Source organism: Cygnus atratus, chromosome 18 (genome assembly GCF_013377495.2).
Source record: "Cygnus atratus isolate AKBS03 ecotype Queensland, Australia chromosome 18, CAtr_DNAZoo_HiC_assembly, whole genome shotgun sequence".
Taxonomy (NCBI): domain Eukaryota; kingdom Metazoa; phylum Chordata; class Aves; order Anseriformes; family Anatidae; genus Cygnus; species Cygnus atratus.
The window spans coordinates 6,473,068-6,495,245 of record NC_066379.1 but is presented as its reverse complement, the minus strand read 5'-3'; the positions used below and the strand labels follow the sequence as shown (position 1 = coordinate 6,495,245).

At 61.4% G+C, this 22,178-nt stretch overlaps 1 protein-coding gene across 1 annotated transcript in view; it reads right to left on the bottom strand.

Annotated features, from left to right (window-relative positions):
- Window positions 1-19,874, bottom strand: part of CACNA1G (calcium voltage-gated channel subunit alpha1 G) — a 129,418-nt gene extending 109,544 nt beyond the window's left edge. The window contains exon 1 of the mRNA XM_050714371.1: window positions 19,603-19,874. Within this exon, the coding sequence (XP_050570328.1) occupies window positions 19,603-19,874 (272 nt within the window). The remainder of the gene's footprint in view (window positions 1-19,602) is intronic.
- Between the last annotated feature and the right edge of the window lie 2,304 nt (window positions 19,875-22,178).

The window sequence follows — 22,178 nt, the reverse complement described above, 5'->3', positions numbered from 1 at the left end:
CTGAGCTTTTGGTGGGTGTTTTAAGGGGTAAGCCCCAGCCCGAGGCTTGGCACAGGGCATCCTCTTGGATTGTTGCTCCTGCTGCGTTCTTGCCCAGTTTGCAGCCCCCATCGCACCAAGAACTGCAGCAAGGACCAAAACACCCCACAAAAAAAACGTCTGAACCTCCTGCGCTGATGTGGCTTTGCATCCCTTGAGGAAAGGAGCCCTATAGCTGGCCTCATTTTTCCTCCAGGGAGGCTCACAACCAAATCAATCCCCCAAGCACTGGCAAGGATACACCCGGACCCAAACCCAGGAAAAGACCTCAAGGACGGGGGACCCGGGGGCAGTTCGTGTCGACCCCCCAGCACCCCCCGACCCCGCTGCACATTTGTGGGGTGCTCACCCCGGGAGAGCAGCCCCAGCCCCAGGGCACTGCGGGCAGATGGGGCTGAGGAAGGGGCGAGGGCCCCCCTGCCCTGCTTCCCACGGGAGCCTCTGGGCCACGGGAACGGCACTGCTGAGAAATTTGGGGATCAGCTGCAGAAAGCAAGCTCGGAATTAAAAGCTGCAGCTGCTCAGGGCAAAAACCTGGTTCTCAGAGCCGCATCTCACCCCTTGAGGGGTCAGAAACCCGCGGGGCGAGCTACGTGTCCGAATCAAAGGCGGCCGCGATCAGAGCCATCCAAGTAACACAGGCGGGCAGACTGTCTGCAAATAAACAGAGCGAGCCAAAAATCACCAGCGGAAGCAGCGGGGGGAAGGAATTCTCTGCACTGTAAGGAGGTTGTGATCTGGGCAGGCCGGGAAAGGAATGCGGTGACGTTCGTCAAGCTAATAGATTAGATAAATTATTCATGGCTAATTATTTGCCCCGCTCTACGCATGGGAGAGATGTGCAGGGGAAGCAGCACCGAGGGCTCGGCAGGAGCTGAAGGCTCCGGACCCTGAGGAAACCCGGGCTTTGGGTGGGATGCTCACGGGAAGCCTTGCTCGGTGCTCGCCCCGGGGAGGGAGCAGAGGAGGAACAATGGGGGCTGGGGATGTCCCGCAGGGAAACGTGCTCTGGCGGGGCCCACGCCTGCCCGCGGGAGGCACGGCTCCACCGGGTTACGGTGCCACAGCGGGGACGTCCAGGGACAGCATCCTGCATGCACTGCCACCTTGTCCCTGCCCCGAGGCCACACCTGCTGTCCCCATCACCCTGCAGGCTGTCCCACACCATCCCCATCCTCACCCCGACACCTAACCCTGGGACCACCCAGATTTTAGCCACGTGCAAGGCGCAAGGTGACGGGCGCGGTGCAACGGGACACGACAGCACGCAGCTCTGAGCGAGCGCACTGAAATGCAGACAACAAACCCTTGGCACTGGGGGCCAACCTCTCCCCGCAGCACCAGGTGAGTTATTTCCAGCAAACACAGCAAGCAGCCCCAGCTAAAGCAGCAGCTGAGAGCCACAGGGGCCCCTGGGTGCCCCACGCCACCCCTGGCTATCAGTGCTGCTCCTGCAGCCCCGGGCGCAGCTCCCTGCGCTGCGGTAAGGTGGCCGGGAGCCCTTAAACATGGAGAGCCCACCCGGTGTGCGTTAGCCAGCTGCCCTTTGCAGCTGCGAGGGCTGGAAATGCCATCGGACAGAGTTGAAATGGGGGAAAAAAAAAAAAGAAAACACTCGTGGCATGCAGGACTTGAGGGGCAGGCCTTCCTTCCCCCAAAAATCACAGCCTTCCCTTGGAGAGGGCTGCAGAGAATTGCTGCAGTGCCCGCTGCCCCCCGGCTTTGTCACTTTTGGGGCTCCCCCAACCCACGGGAGCAGACCCAAAACCTGGGCCATACAAGCAGTGATGCTGTCCCGCAGGCACCTCCGTGTGCTAAAACCTCCTCCGAAGCACCTCTCCGGGGCAGGGAGCCTCGAGCACGCCGTGACCCCGCAGGGAGCGTGCCCAGCGTGCCAGCACCTTCCCGCGCCCCGGCCCCGCTCCCGGCCCCGTGTGAACGCGGCACGGCCGGCCTCTTTCCCTCTGGATGGCCGTCGCTCCCAGGGAGCGATTTCCTCTGCATCGCCCTGACCCCGCTCCCCGGAGAGCCTCGGCTGTCCCTGGGATCCATTCTCAGGCTTATAAAAACCGCAGCCAGGGCTGGGGGCAGAGCGCGGACGGCTTTGGGGAGCGGAGTGGGATGGATGCGGAGCTTGTCCCATGCAGCCAGACCCCACGGCACCGAGGGATAACAGATGGGTGCTCGGCCGTTCCTCCAAACCAGCCGTGCCCTTGGCAGGTCACCCGTGCAGAGCGTGAACCCGTTCCCTGGGGTTATTGTTAGAAGTGAGCGAGAGGTTTAAATAAAAAGGCGAAGCGGCAGCTCCGTGCGTGGGGACACGCTTCCCAGGTGCCCGGCCAAGGGGATGGGATGCACCAGGAGCGAGCCGGGACCGACTCCATCCCCATCCCCATCCCCACCCCACAGCGGCACCGCAGAGCCCCAGCCCAGGCTTTCCACCAGCTCCGCGTGGTTTTACGAGGCCCCGGGGACCGGGGAGGCTGTTACGTTAGCAACCCCCCGCCCGGGGAAATAGCAGGTGTTGAGGCGCAGCAGCTGCCAAGATCACATTATATAGACGTACGTAAATATTTTAAGAAGCAAAACACAAAATAGTGGGAGCAGCAGGAAGGTCACGAACGGTGGGACTGAAGCCAGCGAGCTGCCAATTACAAATCCTCGTCTCACATCACCCGCTGGGGAGGACGCGCTCCCCGCAATACCCACGGGGCTGACACTGAGGCAGGACAGACCTGGGGGGCTTCCTGACCCCCCCGGGACCCCCAGCCCAGCAGGGAGCTGCTGCTGGAGGGATGGATCCACGGAGCCACTGGCCACCCCCAGCCCCTAGTGCCAGCCCCACAGGGACCACCCCAGGGACATCCCCCGCCTCCACCACCTCCCCAGGCAGGAGCACCCCGGGGAGCTCAGCACCACCCCTCCGTGCCCCCCCAGAGCCCTGCTCACCCCCCGGGAGGTGGCAGCAAGGCTGGCAGCCTCCTGGGCAGGGGTCTCCATCCCACATCTCCGCCTCCCCGCGGGGGCACGGGGCTCATGGGATGTTTCCCCCGCTTTGGGGCTAGGAGATGCTGCCAGCACCGGCTGCTCCCCCCAGGGAGGAAGAGGAGAGCTGGGGCTGGGGAAGAAGGGCATGTGGGGAGGGAGCAGCAGGAGAAAGCCAGCACGCTGTGAGCCTTCCCCACCCGCCCTCCCCTTCCTGGCTCCCTCCTCATGGCTTCTCTCGTGTCTCCAAGATAAATATTTCGGCTCTTTCCTCCTCGCAGCGCTCGGCAACCCATGCGCTAGCAGCTCAGGCACCATCCCGCCCCGGTGCTGGGGCAGCAGCAGCCTCGTCCTGCTCCCACCGAAGGCAGCGGTGACAGCCAGGGGCACCAGCACGTGCGCAAGGCGCTGCCCTGTATTTTGAAACGCTGACCCAGCTTTCCAAAAAAATAACAAATAAAACAAAAATCAGGCTGCGCACCGCAGCCCCAGCCCCGTTATCTGCTCAGCAGCCCCCGTTCGACGCCAAACCCAGCAGAAACCCCTCCGGATCCCCCTCGGAGGGGAAAAAGAGGCTGCGAAGCGGCGAGGAGAGGGGCCTGGATGGAGGTTGTGCAAGAACCTTCCCCGCCAAGCCCGGGCTGCTCGGTTTGGCCAGCGCCGCTCTTGGCCGTGCGGCCGGGGCTCGGGTTGCAGGGAGGCCGGGGCCGGGCTGCGGCTGCCAGCGCCCGAGCGCAGGCGAGCGGGGCCATAATGCGAAGTGACAGCGTTTACTTTGTAATGCGAAGTGACAGCGTTTACTTTCCGCCCGCCGCAAACACGCGTGCCTCCAGCCCCACAGCCCGCCCGGCGCCGGCCGCGCCGCACCAGAGGCCCCCCGAGCCCCCCGGCCCCTCGCCGCGGAGGATGCTGAGCCCAAATCCTCGCCGGGAAGTGATGGGGAGGCGAGGAGAGCATCGGCCTGCACGGCACCAAGATTTCCCCCGTGGGGAGCGAGCCTCAGCGCACTCGGGAAATAGTTTGTTGGAACAGCCCCCACACCGCCGGCTCCCTTCGCCTGCAGCTTTTGCTTGGGCAAGTGTGTGGCACCGGGGCTGAGCGTGCTGCCACCTGCTCCCCCCGCCGTCCCAGCAGCTGGAGTCATGGGTACACAGCACAAACCACGAGAAAAGTGTAAAAAGCAGAACCCAGGATCTCCGCTCACACCGCAGAGCCTGCCTGGAGGTGATGGGGATGCGCTCGGTTTGCCAAGACCCTCACCCATCTCAAGGGTCAGGGCGTGGGGTGAAGCACCGAGGGGGAGGAAGGTCCCACTGACACTCCTGGCCATATTTTTCCAACCAACTAACCCTCCCGTGCTGGCACACAGCCCCCAGGAGCTGCCATCAGCTCTCCCTCCTGCCCCCATCGCCGCGGGGCTGGAACTGGCTCCTCCGCCCCAGCTGCAGCGGGGCCGTGGGAGGTGGGAAGAAGGCAGCGAAAGGTAGCGAGCGCGGCACCGAGCCCAGCCAGAAATAACCTCCCGAGCCCGCCAGGTTTGGCTCCCTTTCCCCCACCTTCCTCCAGCGCATCCGGGAGCGTCCTGGATTTCTAACCTGGAAAGGGAGCGAGGGGCTGGGAGGAGCAGCAGGGAGGGGAAGGGCACCGGGGCGAGCCACGGGCAGCCTGGGGCAGGGCTCGTCTCCCGATGATGCCCAGGGTTGCCAGCACAAAAATCCTGCCTCCCATCACTTTTCCTGCACTTCTGGGGGCAAATCATCTAATCTGCCCTCTGTACGAGCAGCCTCCGCAGCCCTTCAGGGCTGCAGACCCCGAGAGCTCTGCAAACCCCCCAATCCCTGCAGGGCCACAGCTCGCCCCAGGCGGGCTCCAGGCAAAAGCATCCCAGGAGCTGCGTGCTCCCAAACCCTCAGCAGGGATGTATTAGTTCAGTCACGCAGCCCTATTGATTCAGGAGCATTAATTGGTCTTCACTGTTCAAATACCGGCCTCAATTAGAGCCACTTTTCCTTTTTTTTTCTTTTTTTTTTTTTTTTTCCCTGGATCTCTCCCCTCGTCTCCGTTAAATACCAGAATACCTACACTGGCCTTGGGGAGACTCGGTGTTAACTGTACATTTGTATCCAATTTACAGTAAGGCTCTTTGCAGCCCTAATGAGCACGCCTCTAAAGAAAAGGAGACACAAAAAAAATAATAATAATAAAGGACACCTACTGCAGGAGATGCGTGCTGCCAGGCTCGGTCACTGAGTGTCGGGGGGATCGGGGCCAGCCAGCTCCCACCCCGAGCGAGTCCCAGCTCCGGGCAGCACACAGCTGGAGCGATGAGGGGTGGCACAGCCTCCCCAAAAAGCTGTCCCACAGCCCCGGACACGACCCCATCCATGCCCCACATACCCCCAAGGAGAACCACGGCCGCGTCCCGCTGCACCGCGGCTCTGCTGCCCCACGCTTTGCTTGCCTCGTGCCAGCTGGGAACGCAGCAGCCCTTGAAGTTGCTCTAATTCTCATTATTTCCTTCTAGTGATTTCCTACCCACGGCATCCCAAGCCAAAGCCCAGGAGACAACAGCCAGGATTTCACATTTAATTAAGCCTCGCCGAGCTGGCTGCAGCCCTCCTTTGCGGCCAGTGCTGCCTCCGTTACCCCCGAGCCCCGCAGCTGGGCTGGACGAGCTCGTGGGGACCCCAACCCGGCTCCTCCGGGGTCCTGCACACCACACTGATGACCAAGGCTGGGGTGCATCCCCCAAAGCACCACATCCTAGTCATGGTGAGAAGCCCAGCGGTTGAGTTTTACCCCCCTCCTTCCCTATTTTTATTTTTTTTTTTATTCTTACTGGCTGGCTGCTGGTTGAACGGAGCCCTGGGATTTCCAGCCCGGTGCCAAAAACACACTGGGAATCACGAGCTGATTCATTAGGGCAGGGCCGGGGAGAGGCTGGCTGCGCTCCCCAAGTTGGGGGGGGGGGAAATAAATGCAAAGATTTGTCAAATGCACAAATGACGTGCTGCAGCACCCGCAGCACGCTGGGAGGAGCGAACCTGCAGGCAGACCCACGGCTGCGGGTACGGGCAGCAGCTTCTCCACCAGACCTCAGACCTGGACAAGGCCAGCGGCACGGACACCCCCCAGGGCAGCCCCCCGAGCCCCAGCAATGCCAACACTCCTGCTGCGGGAGATGAGATGGGGTGTGTGGACCCCAGAGCCAGCAGCCCAGCCGCACAAGGGGGTTCCTCGGGGATGGCACGGTCCCGGGACACCGTGGCGCTCCTTCCTCTGGCCATTGGTCGTGGCTTCCCAACTGATTTTATTCTGAACACCAAACCATTTGGTGTCCAACCGCCCCTGGGGCACGGGGTGAGATATTCGGTGAGATCTGGGGGGCAAGGGAAGGGATTTCCAACCAGCACGGACCAGCAGCCCCCAGAGCCTTGACGGGTGGGCAGAAGCACATCGCAAGCGCCGAAGTGGCCCTGCTGCCAGCCTCAGGGGCCAGCAGAGCTCTTGGTGCAGATTTCCAGCATTTTTAAAGCCTGTCCATGACAGCACCAAGTTCCTGAGGGGGATGGACCCACAAATCTGCAGGGGCAGCCCCAACCACCCCGCAGAGCCACCTGCACACCGGCCCTGGGCCATGGCCACCGGCTCTTTTGCTCTCCCCAAGTGCCCGTGCAATGTGGTTGTAATGGCAAGTCTGTAAAAACAGGGAAAGAAGGGCTGCATGTGCTTGCAAGAAGCACTTCAGCAGCTACAAACGAACCAGCTCCTAAATTTTCCAGCTTGTTAGTGGCAAATCTCAGGAAAAATGCTCAATGTGAAGCACCGTGGTGCGAGTGCTGCACCCAGCACCTGCCCCACCGTGGGGTCGCGCAGCCCCATCCCACCCAGCCACATGTCGGGGCCACAAACCTCCCAGGGATTTGCGCTGCCCACAGAGGAGCAGCACTACCCAGCCTCTGCATCCCACCGGGAAAAACCCAAGGGGGGAGCCTGAGGAGGAGGAGGTGACCTTGGGGAAAACCAGCCTCTGAAAATCCCGCTGTGACGCAGCTTTGCCCGCAGCAAGGCAGGTTTCCAGCCTCCATCCCAGAGCACCTTTTATTATTTTCCCCCATCCAGCGAGCCCATCAGATGATTAACTCTAATAATTTCCCCCCCAGACCTGCTGCCCTTATGACAAACCCCTGAGCATCGTGCTCCTGCCTGGTCCCCACCAAACCCCGCTCCCTCCCCGTGCTGGGGGTCTCCTCGCCATCCCAATTCCCGTTTGGGATTTCGGCCACGCAGCCCCCGGGGCCGGCCCTGCCCGCAGCGGGGTCACCTGGGGATAAACCCCGGCACCTTCCCCAAGCGGAGACGTACCGGGGCGATGCTAAAAACCCTCCCGTTTCCATGGGTACGTGAGGCACATGTTGCTATGTGATGTGCGGCCCGTCACCAAGGCGACGGCGGGATGTCACCACGCGGGGCTTATTAGTTGCCATGGCTATTAAAAGGCGCTTGTCCTCTGGGGACCTCCAAGGACCAGGGCCACCGGCTTCCCCCGAGCCTCTCTGCGGGAGGCCACCGAGGCGCTAGGTGCCCGGCGGGGCCCCAGGTCCCCCGAGGCCGCGGTGATGGGCGGCTGCCCGGTGGAATGGAGGAGCCCGGCCCCACAGCGCAGCCCCTGGGGAGCCTCCCCCTACCCAAGCAGGGCGCACAGCAACGGGGGTTTGTTGGCCACGGTGCAATTGATGGAGGCCCCAAAACCCAGGGAGCAAGGCGAGCCCATGGATGCAGCCCTCCCCTTAGCGCAGCACCGCTTTGGAGACGGCTCCGGCCCCAAACCCGGCATCACCAGGCAGAAACACATCCCCCACAGCACCTCAGGATAAACACAAGCACCTCCTGCACCCCAAGGATATAATCCACAACGTGGTGAGACCCCTGCCGCCCCATGCAGGACCCCCCAGGCAATGGGGGACCCGCTCTTTGCTTCCAGGGACATTATTCCTGGCAATAAACCCCCGGGGACTGGTCCGATGGCCCCAGGACCCCTCTCCATCCGCTCACAAACCACTTCTCGACAAGCTCAGAGTGAGTTTTTTTTTTTTTAATGTGGCCATATAAACCCCCAGGAAAAATACTTACATGCTTTATTAAATAAATTAAAGGTATTATTTTCTCGTCATCTCGTTAGGTTTTCTAGGAAGGATATAATTTTTTTATTTAACTCCCTTGGACAAAAAACCCACAAGCAAAAACCTATAGGAAGGTATATTACCCTGTAGTGGAAAATTAGATTCCTCCTACACAATACTATAGGATGATTTAAATATAATATATAGGAATATAACATGTTATTAAGTTGTATAGTATCTTTCTAGAAAGACCTCCAGTATAGGACTCTCAAAATTACTCCAAAAACCTATTAAGTTTCAATCTAGCCCAGCTGGCTCCCTTTCCATTCCGTTCCGCGAGGCTTTTCCTGAACGGTTAGGGTTTTAATCACGTCTCCGAACATTGCCACCACCTCGCTTTGTTCCTCAGGGCACAGCAAACCCGAGCAAAAAACCCCAAAGTGGCCCCGGAACAGACGGACGGACAGCAGGGTGGACGTGGCAGTGCTCTCCCCTACAGCCAGGAAAATACACGAGGGGCGGGGGGGCAGCAGGGGCACAGCTCGCTGCGTCCCTTGGTTGATGCAATTCTGCATTTCCCCGTGACCAAGGGCTGCCCCTCTTCCCCCTCCCTGCCCCAGTTGCTGGGGGGTTCAAACAGTTCTCAGGGCACGTGCCCGCACCCGTCCTCTCCCCCTCTGCAAAATAAAACGGGTTCGGGAGGAAAGTTGCCTCTAGCTGTTGCCATAGAGACTCTGCGGCTCAGCGCAGAAAACCCAAATCTTGTCAAAAATGGCAGAATTTAAGATTTTAATCAGCGAGAACACCCAGGAGGCCACGAGCAGCAGTTCGCATCCTTGCCTCACCAGTGTCTGCCTTCAGCCGTGGTTGCCCCGTGCCCAGCGGCAGGCACGAGAGCCAGCTGAGGGGCGAAAGCCATGGAAAGAGAATCAGTGGGAAAGGCAAATCCCAGAAAAGCCCCAGCCCGGAGAGGGCTGGCAGCACACCACCATGGATGCGGGCTCTGCCTGGGAATGCCAGCCCCTCGGCAAGGTCCTGGCTTGAAGAAAAAGGGGGAAAAAAAGAGAGAGAAAAGTTCAAATTGGCCCCGGAGAGGCAGGCGGCTCGCTGGTGTTTTCTCTCGCCGCTCGTGGCCAGGCGGAGCTGAGGAACAACAGCCCCGCGCCAAGCTGCCTGCGCTCCGCCGCCTTCATCCGCTGCCAGAGGAGCAACACAAAACCCAACACCACGAGCGAGGCAAAATATTTCCCGGAACCTCCGCTGCTTATCCCACAGGCTTCACCTCTCAGCCAGTGCAGCCAGCGGCGAGCGACAGAAAAAAAAAATAAAATAAAATACAAATAATAGAGCAAAACCCCAGCAAAACCCAACTCACGGCCACGAGCGGTGTCTGGGAGCGTCTCACCATCGCTCCTCGCTGCCACATCCTCCCCGCTCCCTCCTGCCCTGACTTCCACCGTGACCGCAGAGCGGGATAACTCACTGCCCTGGCATCCCCGGCGCCCCGCTAAGACAAACACCGCAGGCTGCGGTGTCCAGAACAACCCCATTTCCCCACCACTTAAAATTTGTGGTGCGGGTGACCCTGTGGGGACAGGGCAGTGGTTTCGCACGGTGGCCCCGGCGAGGCGCAGGGGATGACCAGAGCCGTGGTGCTAAGGGGAAGGCGGCGGTGCCGAGGGTGTTGTGTTTCGTGCCTGGGAAGGCGAAGTTTGAGGGATACCAAAACAAGGGACTTCAAAAAGGAGCAGTGTTGGCTCGGGGAATATTGTTGTATGAGCTCAGCTGCTCCGGACGGATGGAAAAAATCACGCAGAAGCCTCGGCAGGAGGATGCGGCACGTGGGGGCCGAGCACGGTGCACGAGCACGGGGTGGCTGCTGCCACCGGCCCTGCTGGACACAGACCCAGGGGTAGGGGGGACACAGGCACCCTATTTTGTGCACACCAAGGTGCCACCAGAATGAAGATCCTCATGCTTTCTGCTAATCCCAGCCCTCCTTGGATGACGCCCACCCCTCCAGCAGCTCCCCGCGCAGCCCAGAGCCAGAGGCAGGACCTGGGCTGGTCAGGATGGTGCTGGACAGAGGGCACAGACGGGGACTTACAGCCGGGTTACTGCGGCACTGGCTGAGCTTTGGGAACAAGGTGGCTTGGGCCTGAAGGTCACTGGAAGAGGAGTTTCACGACTCCTCTCTGCACCTCTGCATTCCTTCCATGCTGCCGTGCCCTGCTCCGTGTGCAGTGGGTACGTACACGCTCACGTGCCTGCACACCGCGGGGTCCCACACCCGCCCCGGCTCCCCAGACCAATCCCGGGCACAGTTTTGGCTCTCCATGCCCAGAGCAAGACCTTTGTCCCCAGAACCCCTCTCTCTGGATGCCCCCACTCCCCCTTTGCTCAGCAGCAGGGCAGCCGGCCACCCACAGGCACAGCCCAGCACCTGCATCGCCTCGAGGTGCAGCCTCGGGGTGCAGGGTAGCACCTCCAGTCCCTAAATAAAGCCTAAAAATCACTCCAAATAGGATTCACCGAACGCAGGGAAAGCCTCGGGGCTGCTCCTTGCCTGGCACCGAGCCCTGCCCGCCCCGGTCCCCTCCTTGGCGCGGTCCCCGCGGCCGCCCCATCCCCCTGAGCAGCTCCCTCGCCTGCTTTCTCTCGCCGTGCCTGTGTGTGGGTGTATTTGGAAACGAGATCTTTCCAGCTGAACTGCAAAATGAAATGCAGAGATCACAACTCCTTGAATAGATTCATCACACACACACACACACCCCAACCTCCAGCCTGCCCCCAACGGGAAACCAAGGCAATAGTAAAACTGCGAGGTGGGAAGTCAAGGTGTTGGGAAGGTAAAAGGAGGGCTTTGGGGAGGGGAGGAGGCACAGAGCCACGTTTTCGGAGCATCCTTTTGTCGCTAAGGGGATTCACCGCCGGATTCGCAGCTTGACTGCGACTTGCCCGGCCCCCCGAGCTTCTGGAGAGGAGACAACCCAGCTCCATGGGGCTACGAGAAAGGAGAGAACAAAACAGAGCAAAAAGCTAAGCGCAGAGCCCAGCTGTGACATTTGAATGTCCGCTGCTGGAGGAGACAAATCCCATTTACTGAGACGAGGGAGGGCAGCATCCCCAGCCCTGCCATGGGTGCCCATGCTGGTGCTGGGCTCCTCAGCTGGTTTCCAGCCTGGTACCAGGCAGGATTCCCCAGGCCAGCCCCAGCTCCTCGCCATGGGGCTCCCAAGGGAGCTGCGCTGGTGGCTGGGGTGGCGTGGGGAGGCAGAGCCTGGGGACACAGGGAGGGGGACAGGATGGGATGCACTGCTCCATAGAGGCTGGGGTGGCGGGATAGAGCAGGAGCATCCTCCCAGGTGCCACCACCACAGCGATACCATCAGAGGGGGAGGTTTCCGAAGCGACACATCCCTGCAGGACGGGGCGAGCAGCTGGGAGAAGGAAATGCCCCCTCCCCTTCCTTGTGCACATGGGGAGGGGGCAGCAGTGCCCACCCCAGCACCCACAGCACGCCGGGGTTTGGTGTTACACCCCCTGGGATATCCAAACCAGAGCACCCACAGCGCACAGGGAAGCCCTTGCTCCTCTCCACAGATCCGTGGGTTTGTGGCCCCTTGGCTAGGGCAGCAGGGCTGGCCGAGACCCCCAGCCTACCTCACCAAGGCATCCCCAGCCCACCAACAACTGCTCAAAGCGGGTAAAAGCTCAGGGAATGGTTGGGAGCACAAGGAAAGGGGCTGCAACTGCGATCCGGGCGGCCCCAGCGCCAAAGGGCTTCGCCCACGCCGCTTGCTCCCCCGAGCCCAAGCCGCCCCCAGCCCCGAGCAGTCCGTGGGGTCAGACAGAAATGCGATTTATGCGAGGTGCAGGCCTTCCAGATTTATGACATTCACTCATGGTGCAGCGCAAACACGTTCACATCTGCGAGCGGCTGGGTCCTCTGTCAGAGGAATTAGGAGTTGTGACCTCAGAAGTCACGACGAGTCTCTAAAGGAGCATCAGAGACAGACCTGCGCCGTGACCCCAGCAGATTACGGTCTCAGGGGCATATCCTGAGACATATTTATGTTCCTCCAAAGCCAGATAAGTCAATAACCACATACAGTAGCAGTTACAAGTCAGATATTAATTTAATTCCTCTCCTCCCTGCCTGCCCAAATAAGCATTAATTCAGCGGAGCACGAGGGCCCCGTTATTCATCATTCTTACCGGGCTTTCTCTTCTCCCCAGTTAAGGTAGCGTTGCTGCAGCCAGCCTGCCAGGAGAGGAAGGCTCCCAAAAATCAGGACGCCCCCAAAACCAAGACACCCCACACCTGCACCGCCGTGCCAGGTGCCACCAGCCCGACCAGACGAGGGTTTTACATGCTATGAGTGGATAAGGCTGAAGGGGAGGCTGGTTACAGCACAGCGCATCGAATGCATTTCAAAGCCTCATTCAGGGCTCAGCAAAGGGAACATTTGCTTCCTACGGCCCCTGGGGTGGGGAGGGAGCCAAGATGTTCCCCCCAGGATCCTCCTGAGCCCGGTCTCAGCCCAGTGCTAAAAACAAGCCTCCATTTGCATAGCATGGCTGTCAGCTTAACGCCAAATAAATGTTTTGGCACACGGAGCCACAGGCATGGGGGCGAGCCCTGCCCTGCAGAAGGGAGCTGCATCCTTGCAAGGGGTTAACGATTGCTTCCTAATTGAATTAACAAATCATTAACAAGTCCTATCCGCCATCTGGGCAGGGGAGGGCTATGCCTTGGGCTGCTGCTGTGGCCACCAGCCCCTCGGAGACCGTCAGTACCAGGCAGGAGAAGCTCCAAACCCGGCCTGTGTCAGATCTGAAGCCCAGGGGGGCACAAAGCCCAGGGCTGCACGGATGGGTGAAGCCCCCTCCAGCCCCAGACACATGTCAGGAGCATCCCGAGATGGGTTCGGAGGATGCACCAGGGGAAAATCTCTTGGAAGAGACCCAAATGAGAGAGAAGTCTAAGGCTGCTTTGCTACTGGAACCCTGCGAGTGTGGGGCTGGAGTGTGGATTACAGCACATAAATCCCCTTTTCTTTCTGAGCTCGTCCCTGCCAAGTTCCCAGCTCTCTCCCATCACCTGCCCGATGGGCTTCAGCATTTGGGTTTGATTTTGTACAGCCCCCCAGGGGGGCGCCCCCATCCCTGCCCTCATGCCCAGGGCACACATCCCAGCAGAGGGAGAAACAAGGAGGGCGAGAGCAACAAATGGACCCCCCAAACCACCTCCAGCCCTTCCTCCTGGGAGGCACATGAAAAATTCCAACAAAACCACGCTCCAGACGCCGGGGCCAAGCCGAGCCCCATCCGCTTGTGGCTGCAGGGTGACCCTGGGACGTTTGGTGGCCGTGTCCCCGCGCCGTGCCCATGTGTGTGTGTCCCCACAGCCCCGCTTGCGGCGGGGCAGCAACCAGCACCACGCCACCCTTCAACACTGTGGGCAGAGAGCGAGCCCGAAACTTTCTCTCGGCAAAATAGTCAGGGTGAAAAATGTGCTTTTTTTTTTTCCATCCGCTCAAAGCCTCTTTGCCGAGGCTTTGGTAGGAAGCAGATGTGAAAGCATCCCAAAGCACGATCAATTGTTACTCACTCGGTTATATAAAACCATGAGAATTTCCTCCTTTTTTTTTTTTTTCTTAGCGCCAGGCCGGATTCCTGGCTGAGAGGCCGAGGCTCGCGAGCGCAGCCAAGCCAGGTTGGGGGAAACCTCCGCGTGCATCACCAACCGAAGGGAAAAAATTTCCCATCTAGGTCGCTCAGCGGAAAGCCAAGGCGCTCCGCAGCCTCCGCCAGGGGAAGAAAAAGCCACGGTCTGGCCCCGGAACAAACCCAGAAACACTCAGGCCTCCTAATTAACTAGAAAATTTCAAGCCCTCCAAACCACAGCAAGGCTTCAAAGCCCTCCCAGCCCGGCCGCGGATGCTCCTTCCCCGGGTCCCCGCGCACGGGACGGGGGCTGAGGCTGCCCAGCGCCTCCCGCAAGGGAAAGCGACTGCAGGATCCGCACACAAAGCCAGGGTGGGGGCTCCTTTGGGCCAGAGGTTTTTCTCTCTCCCTCCCAGCAAAATACAGTAAAAATGGAGGGCTAAGAGAGACCTGGGTTTGAGAAGCCCAGGCAAACAAAAACCTGATCTTTTCTGCAAGGAAATTTAAAAAAGAGCGAAGCGGAGTTTAAAGGAAAAATTGGAGAGAGGCATTTTTTCAGCCCGGTGCCAAAACATCTGCAGGGGGTGCACGGGGGTGGGGGAGAAGAAAGCAGAAAATTTTGTATGCATCATAAAATCCTGGGCATTTCTAGAACGACTCCAACACCACCCAGTGCTACCAAACCGGGGGGGAGCACAAAAGGCGATGGACTCAAGGGCAGCGAGCGGCCGAGAGGTGTCACCAGCACAGGGGGGGACCCGGCGATGAGAGGTGCCCGGGGGTCTGGCCCCCTCCTGTCCAAGCCCCAGGAGATGCAGGTGGCTGGGGCGAGCTGCCCCCTCCCCAAATTAAAGGCAGGCTGGCGGCGTCCTCGCTGCTTCTCGCAGGAATCCTCCTTGTGGATTTCCTGCCGGGGGGGCTCGGAGCCGCAGCAGCCCCCGTCCCCCGGGGGAAGCCGGGTCCCCGGGCTGGGATGACATAACCAGCATGGGCTCAGCCCTTTGTCTGCACGCCGAGAGGGAGGGAGAGAAAGAAAGGAAGAAAGAAAAGAAAACTTCTGGAAGTCATTACAATTCCTCTGCTCCAGTCTCCTTTTTGGCAGACGGCTCCCGCAGCCCTCCCCCCCCAGCCCGGCTCAAAATGCCAGCCTATGATTTTTAAATGAGAAAAAGCTGCCCCGTGCTCCAGCGCTTGGATAAACTCCTACACAAACTTCCAGATGTGACACAACAGCCTTGGGAGAGGGAATTCGCCGAAGAGAATCTCCCTTAAAAAACACACACACGGAGCAGCGAACGGAGGGAGCGGCGGCTCCCGGCACTGGATGGATCCAGAGATCCCCACCGAGCGGCGGTGCGTTAGGATTGGGATCGGTGCGTTACCGAGATTAGGATCGAGCAGCTCCTGGTTTCGCTCGGGAGGCAGCAGCGAGGGGGATGCCAGCCGCTGCGCCGAGCCCAAATTCACTCCCGCAGGGCTCTGAGCAGCGGGGAAGAGGCTTCGCAGCTATTTGTCCCTTGGGAAAGGGGGAATAAAAGGGAAAAAAAAAAAAAAGACACCACGCTCGTGCTGCCCTTGCTAGAAGGCAGCGGGTCCTGCTTTTTCTCCTGATATCGCTGCATGGGAGGCAGAGCGGCCCATCCCCAGCCAGCTGTGCCCCATCCCAAGCTCTCCGTGTCCTCACAGGCAGGGAGGGGACATGGGGACCCCCCCAGCCCCCGATCCCCCATGAGCTGCAGGGAATGAGGCTTCTGCATCCCCCGTGAGCAGGAGGCACTCGCCGGTGACCCAGTGCCTGCGGGAGAGAAGCGAGTGCCAGGACTCAGCACGGGTCAGGTGAAGCCACCGAATTAGTCCTTGGTGGGTTTTTAAACAAAACAAAACAACAAAAAAATAAATCTTTCAGTTGCAACTTCCCAAAACAAAGTACCTCGGTTCATTACATCCAAAAGTGATGTGCTTCGCAAACATACCAGCGTTCAAAGAACACTAACACGCCCCCCCCTCAAAACACACCCTTTTGATAAAAAATCAACCATTTTTAACCGTGCTACAGCTGAGCCCTCCAAGCGGCACCCAGCCCGAGGAGGGGACAAGGACCTCGTGTGCCCCCATGGCACAGAGCACACCCGGTTGGGGAAGCCCAAACCACGGCAGAGGTCGGTGGGCTCACGCCCCATCCCACCACGCAGGATCTCCACTCCGGCACGTTGGACACACGGACGTGGGCATGGAGCGGGGGGCTCAGCGCCAGCCAGCCCCACACAACCCTCAGCCATAAAAGAGATTTAAAAGCCGGGGTCCAGAGGCCGTGAGCTCTGCCCCAGGAGGACGAGACAGGGCTGTGCCAGGCATCCTGCGGAGCAGCACCTCCGTACAACCAAACCCGCTCCCAGTGCACTGCTCTCCGGTTCCGCACGCAGCCACCGCGCGGGGAAGAGGCAGGTTGGAGCACCACGACAGAGATCACAGGCCTTCCAGTTACACTGGTGTTTTCCTATTCAGAGCTCTGAACGCCACGCAGTAGCATCCTCCCCGCTTTCTCCATCCCTGCTCTTCAATCAGCGCGCAGCTCTCGAGCCGCAGCCTCGTTTCTTGCCTCTGATCGGAGGAGCAGCCTGGCCCAGACCCCGCTGCAGCCTTTCATCCTCCCAGCCTTCGTGGTGCTTTTATTTTATAAGGGAAAGTCAAGTAACCAGCTTCCCTCCTCCTTACCCCCGGGGACACCCGTTCCTCTCTGCACGCCAGCCCAGCCTTCCCCAGCCCCGGTGCCCGCGGGCCCAGCGCGGTGACCCCGCGGCACATCCCATCGCCTCCCTCCCCTTTGGGGGCCTGGCCCCAACCAGGCTTCCCTTCAAAGACCACAATGGGGTGGAGGGGAAGGAGAGCTTTGCAGGACTGAGAGTTTTAAGGTTAAAAACCCAACGTTTCAGGCCCTGGAGTATTCAATTTCTGGATCAGGACAAACCCCACGACCTCCTTCTAGCCCTAAGGGAGCAGAACGAGAGCCCAGCACAGGTTCCCCCATCCCCGCTCCAGACCAAGGGAGAGACATCCTTAAAGCAGAGGATGCTTTGAGCTGGAACAGGGTAGAAGAGCCTGACAAATCGTCTTGACAGGACCTGGCATCCTCGCTGACACCCAGCACATCAACCTTCGCCCTGCCTCGGCCATCACGGTCACGCAACCTGCCTGGAGGGATGGAGAGCAGTGTCCCAGTGGCACTGGGATGTGACAAGCCCCAGGGACACGGCCAGCCCTGGGGACACCAGCTGCCCTTCCCGGGGCAGCGAGAGGGCTCTGGGTGCAGCAGCACCTCGAGCACCCACTGCCAACACCCGCAGCACCCATCCTGCCCACAGGGACCACCACAGAGGGCAGAGGGACATCAGGGAGCAGGCAGACAAGGAGATGGATATCCACACAGTCAGCCTCACCCGGGGAGAGGTAAAAACGAGATGAGAGCACAGAAAAAGCCCTCGAGAGCCCCTCTGTCGGCTGCCAAAGGCAGCGGGCAGGGCAGGCTCCTGACAGCCACGTGGCTGAGCACTGTCACTCCTCTCCGAGCAGCTGGTGGCAGCAAGGACTTTCGAGGATGCGATTATAGGTTTGTGGCACCAGGGCACGATTCCTAGGAGATTACAGTGCAGGAAGAGTCACTTTTTCACTTTTCTGGCCCACCACGATAAGCAAAATAAAAATAAAAGTGCAACATATAAAAAAGCAAAGGGCTCGGGCTGCAGAGAGCCAAACCCACGAGCAAGACCACTCTGGTTAATCTGGTTAAAGACCACTTTTTCCTTTCTTTTTCTAAATAAACTCCCCCAGTTGTGGGTCAGCGACCGAGAAAACAACTAGCTGCTCACAGCCACCTGACCCGCAGCCCTGCAGCATCGTTCCCAAGGCTCCCAGCAGTTCGATTCCCCTGTCGGAAGCAGGTGAGGAAGCAGAGAGGAGGAAAACGCCAGCCCCTGGGGCTGTGCCCAGCACTCGGCCCTGCACACAGCAGGGCTTGCAGGTGCCCAGGGGAGGCTTTGACGATAACGCTCCTCTCCCAGGGATGAGAGCGAACCCGCTCGTAGCCACGGAGGACAAGACGCATTTCGAGCCATTGCTGGAGGGAGCGGGGTGGAGGGGATTTTACCCAAACCAACTGAAAATGTTCAGGTGTCGACACCTGCTTCAAAACAACACCACCAGGGAGAGGTGGGGGTTTGAAAAAATGTCTATAAATCAGCTGTCGTAAATTGCGTTATCCACGGAAGGCAATGAGAGCACCCGGACTTGCAGCTAATATTCCTCCCCAAAGCAGAACGCTTCACAAAGTTTTGAGATTTCCTAAGATGCTCAAATAAACGCAGCTGTGGATTGCTTGGCTGGTGTGAGAGAGATTTGCGGGGGAACTGCAGGGAGCATTCATGACTGGGAAGAGAAATCTTGCCTTTTTTCCCCTCCTGGGGGACATTTTAGGAAAGAAGGCAGACTGTTTATCAGATGAATTATTGCCAAAGCTTAATTAAAACAATATCCACAGCTCCCGCAGACCCTCACCCGGGCACGCTGACCTCAGCCCCGACGGATTTACTCCCAGTTCACACGAACTGGGAGCTCTCGCTCAGCACATGCTGGCCCTCCGTGCCATGTAACATGTCCTCCCTGCTACCGCACAGCCTCTCCCACTCCAGATGTGGGGTTTCTGCCCGCCCGTGCTCGGCTGGCTTTTGTGCAGGGAGCGCGGCCCCAGGAACGTCCCGCTCACCCGGGCACAGGCTGCTCGCAGGCACCATCCCCTGCTGGAAGCCACATCGCCTGCTTTTATTCCTCGTAGGATTTTTTGTTTCTGCAGATAATACGCGGAGCTGGAGTTCAGGGACGGCAAACCACTTGCGATGCGAGGAACCGTGTGCTGGTTGCGACTCAACTCCAAGGGAGGCTTTAAAGGCACCAAGACTGCAGCAAGAAGTGGCTTTTCTATTGTCTTTTTTTTTTTCCCCCCTCTCTTTTGAGAGCTTAAACTTGACTAAAGCGGCTTGGACACGGAACCTGTGCAGAGCAGACGGGGAGTTTGGAGGAGACCAGGAGCTTCTGTGGGGTCACGGCTCACCCCGGGACCCGGCGGGGAGCAGCCCTCAGCCGATGGGCACCCCATGGGACCCCACTCCCCGCCTTGCCTGGACCCCTCCAAGCCAGGAGCATCCCCTGGGCCATGGCAGCCCGGGAGGGTTTGGGGATAGCGGGCCCTCCAGCCAGCCCCACACGCCGTGAATTATTTAGGGACCCCGCAGGCGAGCAGCAAACCAGCCCCCCTCCATCCCCCCTGCACCACCGCCTCCCCCACCCCCGGCTTCCTTAAAACCCTCAGGGAAGGGACCGGGTAGCCTAAAACGGGTGAGAAACGGGGTCAGGGAGGAAGGAGGGCTCTGCAGGGGGGGGGGGGGGAGGCTGGGGTTTGGGGTCCCTCGGCGTGCCGGGGAGAGCAGGCGAGGAGCTAGAGGACGGGGCTCCCGCTGCCCCTGCCCCCGTTCCCCATCCCCGGCGGGGCCTGGGGGAGCCTGGGGAGGGGGGGGGGGGGCACGGCGGAGGGGACCCCCCAAGCGGGACGGGGCGAACCGAGCCCCCTGCAACAACCCAGAAAACTTCCCGAGAGGGCACCGGGGAGGGGGCGAGCCGGGTCCTTCTCCCAACTCCAAAGCCCGGGGGGGGGGGGGGGGGGGGGAAGGGGGTGCGGGCGAAAAGGGGGGGGGGGGTGCTGGCTTACCTCGCCGCCGGCACCTGCAAAGGATACGGGTTACAGACCAGCCGGAGGCACCAGCTCCGCGGCCGGCTCTCCTGGCTCAGGTAGAAGAAGACGACGGGGGCCAGCGCCGGGTAGGGCAGCGCCTCCGCCTCCGAGTCGCCGCCGCCGCTGCCCCCCCCCCCGGCCCCGGCCCCGGCCCCGGCCCCGGCCCCCTGCCCCTGGCGACCCCCGGCCCCGGACAGGTCGTTGAGGCGGATGAAAGTCTTGGCTCTGCCCGGCTCCGGCTCCTCGTCGGCCGCTCGCTCTCCAGCCTCGTCCATCCTCCGGCCGCGACCCCCGGGGGGAGCCGGGGAAAGCCGGGGGTGGGGGGGGGAAGCCTAAAGGGGGGAGCCCATGCCGGGGCCGGGGGGCTTCAGCGGCGGGGCTGCATGGCCGGGGGAGCCGGGGCCGGGCCCGGGCCGCCCCCCTCGCCCTGCCCTGCCGGCTGCGGTCTCCGTAGCTCCTCCTCGCCGTGCCTCCGGGGGGGCCCGAGCCGCGGGAGGAGAGGCGGCGAGCTTTGCCCCCTCCCCCCCAAACCCCCCCCTACCCCTTCTCCCCTTCCAGTAGCCGGGGCTGACCCCCGGGGGAGGCTCCCTAAGGGCTCCGGCGGCCCCCCCCGCGCCCCACCATCGGCCCCCGGGGGTGCAGCCGCCGAGGATGCTCGGGCGGGCGGCGAGCGGAGCGCTGGGCGCCGCTGGAGCCCTCACTCCAACTTCAAGTCCCGGCTCCTCCTCCCCCCCGCAGCCAATGGCCCCCCCCCCCCCCCCCCGGCCCCTCCGAGCCCCCCCATTGGACGCCGAGGCCGTCAGTCAGGGCTGCACAGCTGGACGGGCAGCGCCCCCCCCCCCCCCCCATCCCTCCCCGGCGCGGCTGGACGGGGCGCACACGGCGTGCTTGGGGGGGGGGGGGGGAGGGGGGGGAAATGGGGCACGGGGAGACCCCCCCGCGCCGTGGGAGGGCAAGATCCCCGTGCTGGAGGCCGGGACCCCCGAGATGGAGGCCTGCAGCCGCCGTGGGGCTGCTGGCAGCGGGAGCTCCACCGCCCCCCCCCCCCCCCCCGGGTGCGAGGCGCGCACGGTTTGCAGCCCCCGGTACCCCCGGGTGGGCGAGTCACCGCCCTGCTGGTGCCGCGGCTCGGGCTCCCTGCGCTGCTTCAGGGGCTCCCTGCCGAGCATCCCCCCCCCCCCCCGCAAAACCTCGAGCCTCCATCGGTTCCCGCCCCCCCCCCTTATCCCGCACCACCCATCACCGCCGGGACGGCCGCGGGGGGGGGGGTGCCGGCGCTGTGCCCCCACCCGCACCGCCCCCACACCCAGCCCCGCTGCCCCGGACCCCCCCCCCCCCCCCCCCAGGCGGAGCAGGGACCCCCAGCTCCGGGGCAGAGCCACCCCCGACGGGCACAGCCCCCGGCCGCGGAACGGGGGGGTCCCGGCCCCGCCGCCGCCTCCGGTCCCCCCACGCGGAGGACGCTGCCGGAGCTCCCTCTGCCGGTGCGACGCCGGCCGCTGCGGGAGCCGGCCCCGACGGCGGGCACCGGGCCGCCAGCATCCCCCGGGGGAGCGGTGCCAAGAAGGGTGGGGGCGAGAAACCACCCCCCCATGCTAAGCCCAGGCTCCGTTTCCTAACGCTGAAGACATCTGGAAAATTAAAAGAGAGCTTTCTCGCCCTTCCCACCGTCACCTCGCCCCACGTCACGCCACCGCGAGCGTCCCCCAGCTAGCCCCGACCACCCCCAAGAGCGATGGGAAGACGCTCGTCTGACCCCAAATGCCTTCTGCTGGCCTAGGAGCGTGCTTGATCTTGGATTCACAGCCCGTGCTGTCCAGCCCGAGACAAATCGCATTTGTTGGCAAAACTTCAAGGGCAGCCGGGCTCTGCTGCAGAACCGCGAGACGGCGTTCGGGGAGGGGAGATACAAACCCCACAGTGCAGCACCAGGATGGTCCCCAGCAAGCCCAGGGGGACGCAACGTGGCAGCACAAGGCCTGTGTGACACCAGCCAAGAGGAGAACCCACGGCACGGGCATTAAGGAAGAGGATTCCCGTCGATTTCCCGTGTTTCTGAGCAATTCACCCCTCCAGACACCGGTGTGCGCACCCACGGGGAGGGCGCAGCTCAGCCAGCTTTGGCTTCTCCCCACACCTACCACGGCATCCAGGACACACAGACTCCGCAGAGCCCCCCAGCACAGGCTCATACTGTAGGGGAAACATCAATTGCACCCCAGGACCCCTCAAGGTCACACAGAGGGATGTCCCAGTGCACCCTACACGAGCACAAGGGGTGACACAGGGCCACCCACGGGTCCCACCTCACCATACCCATCTCCCAGCACTACAAGGGGTGGGACAGCAGGGGGGAGCCCAGCGGGGGTCCTGCCGCCACCCCTCGCAGAGCACAGGGGGGAGCAGCAGCAGCAGCTCGGCTGCGGCGCACAGCGAGGGCCGCAGACACATTTGCATGTGCAAGGTGCAACGTGAGATCAAGCAATTTCCTCGCTACATATGTACAGCCCGGCCACAGCTGCTTTTGATCCGCTTCTCTTTGTGTCCTGATAATGTACAGAGAGCCTTTGTGTGTCGTT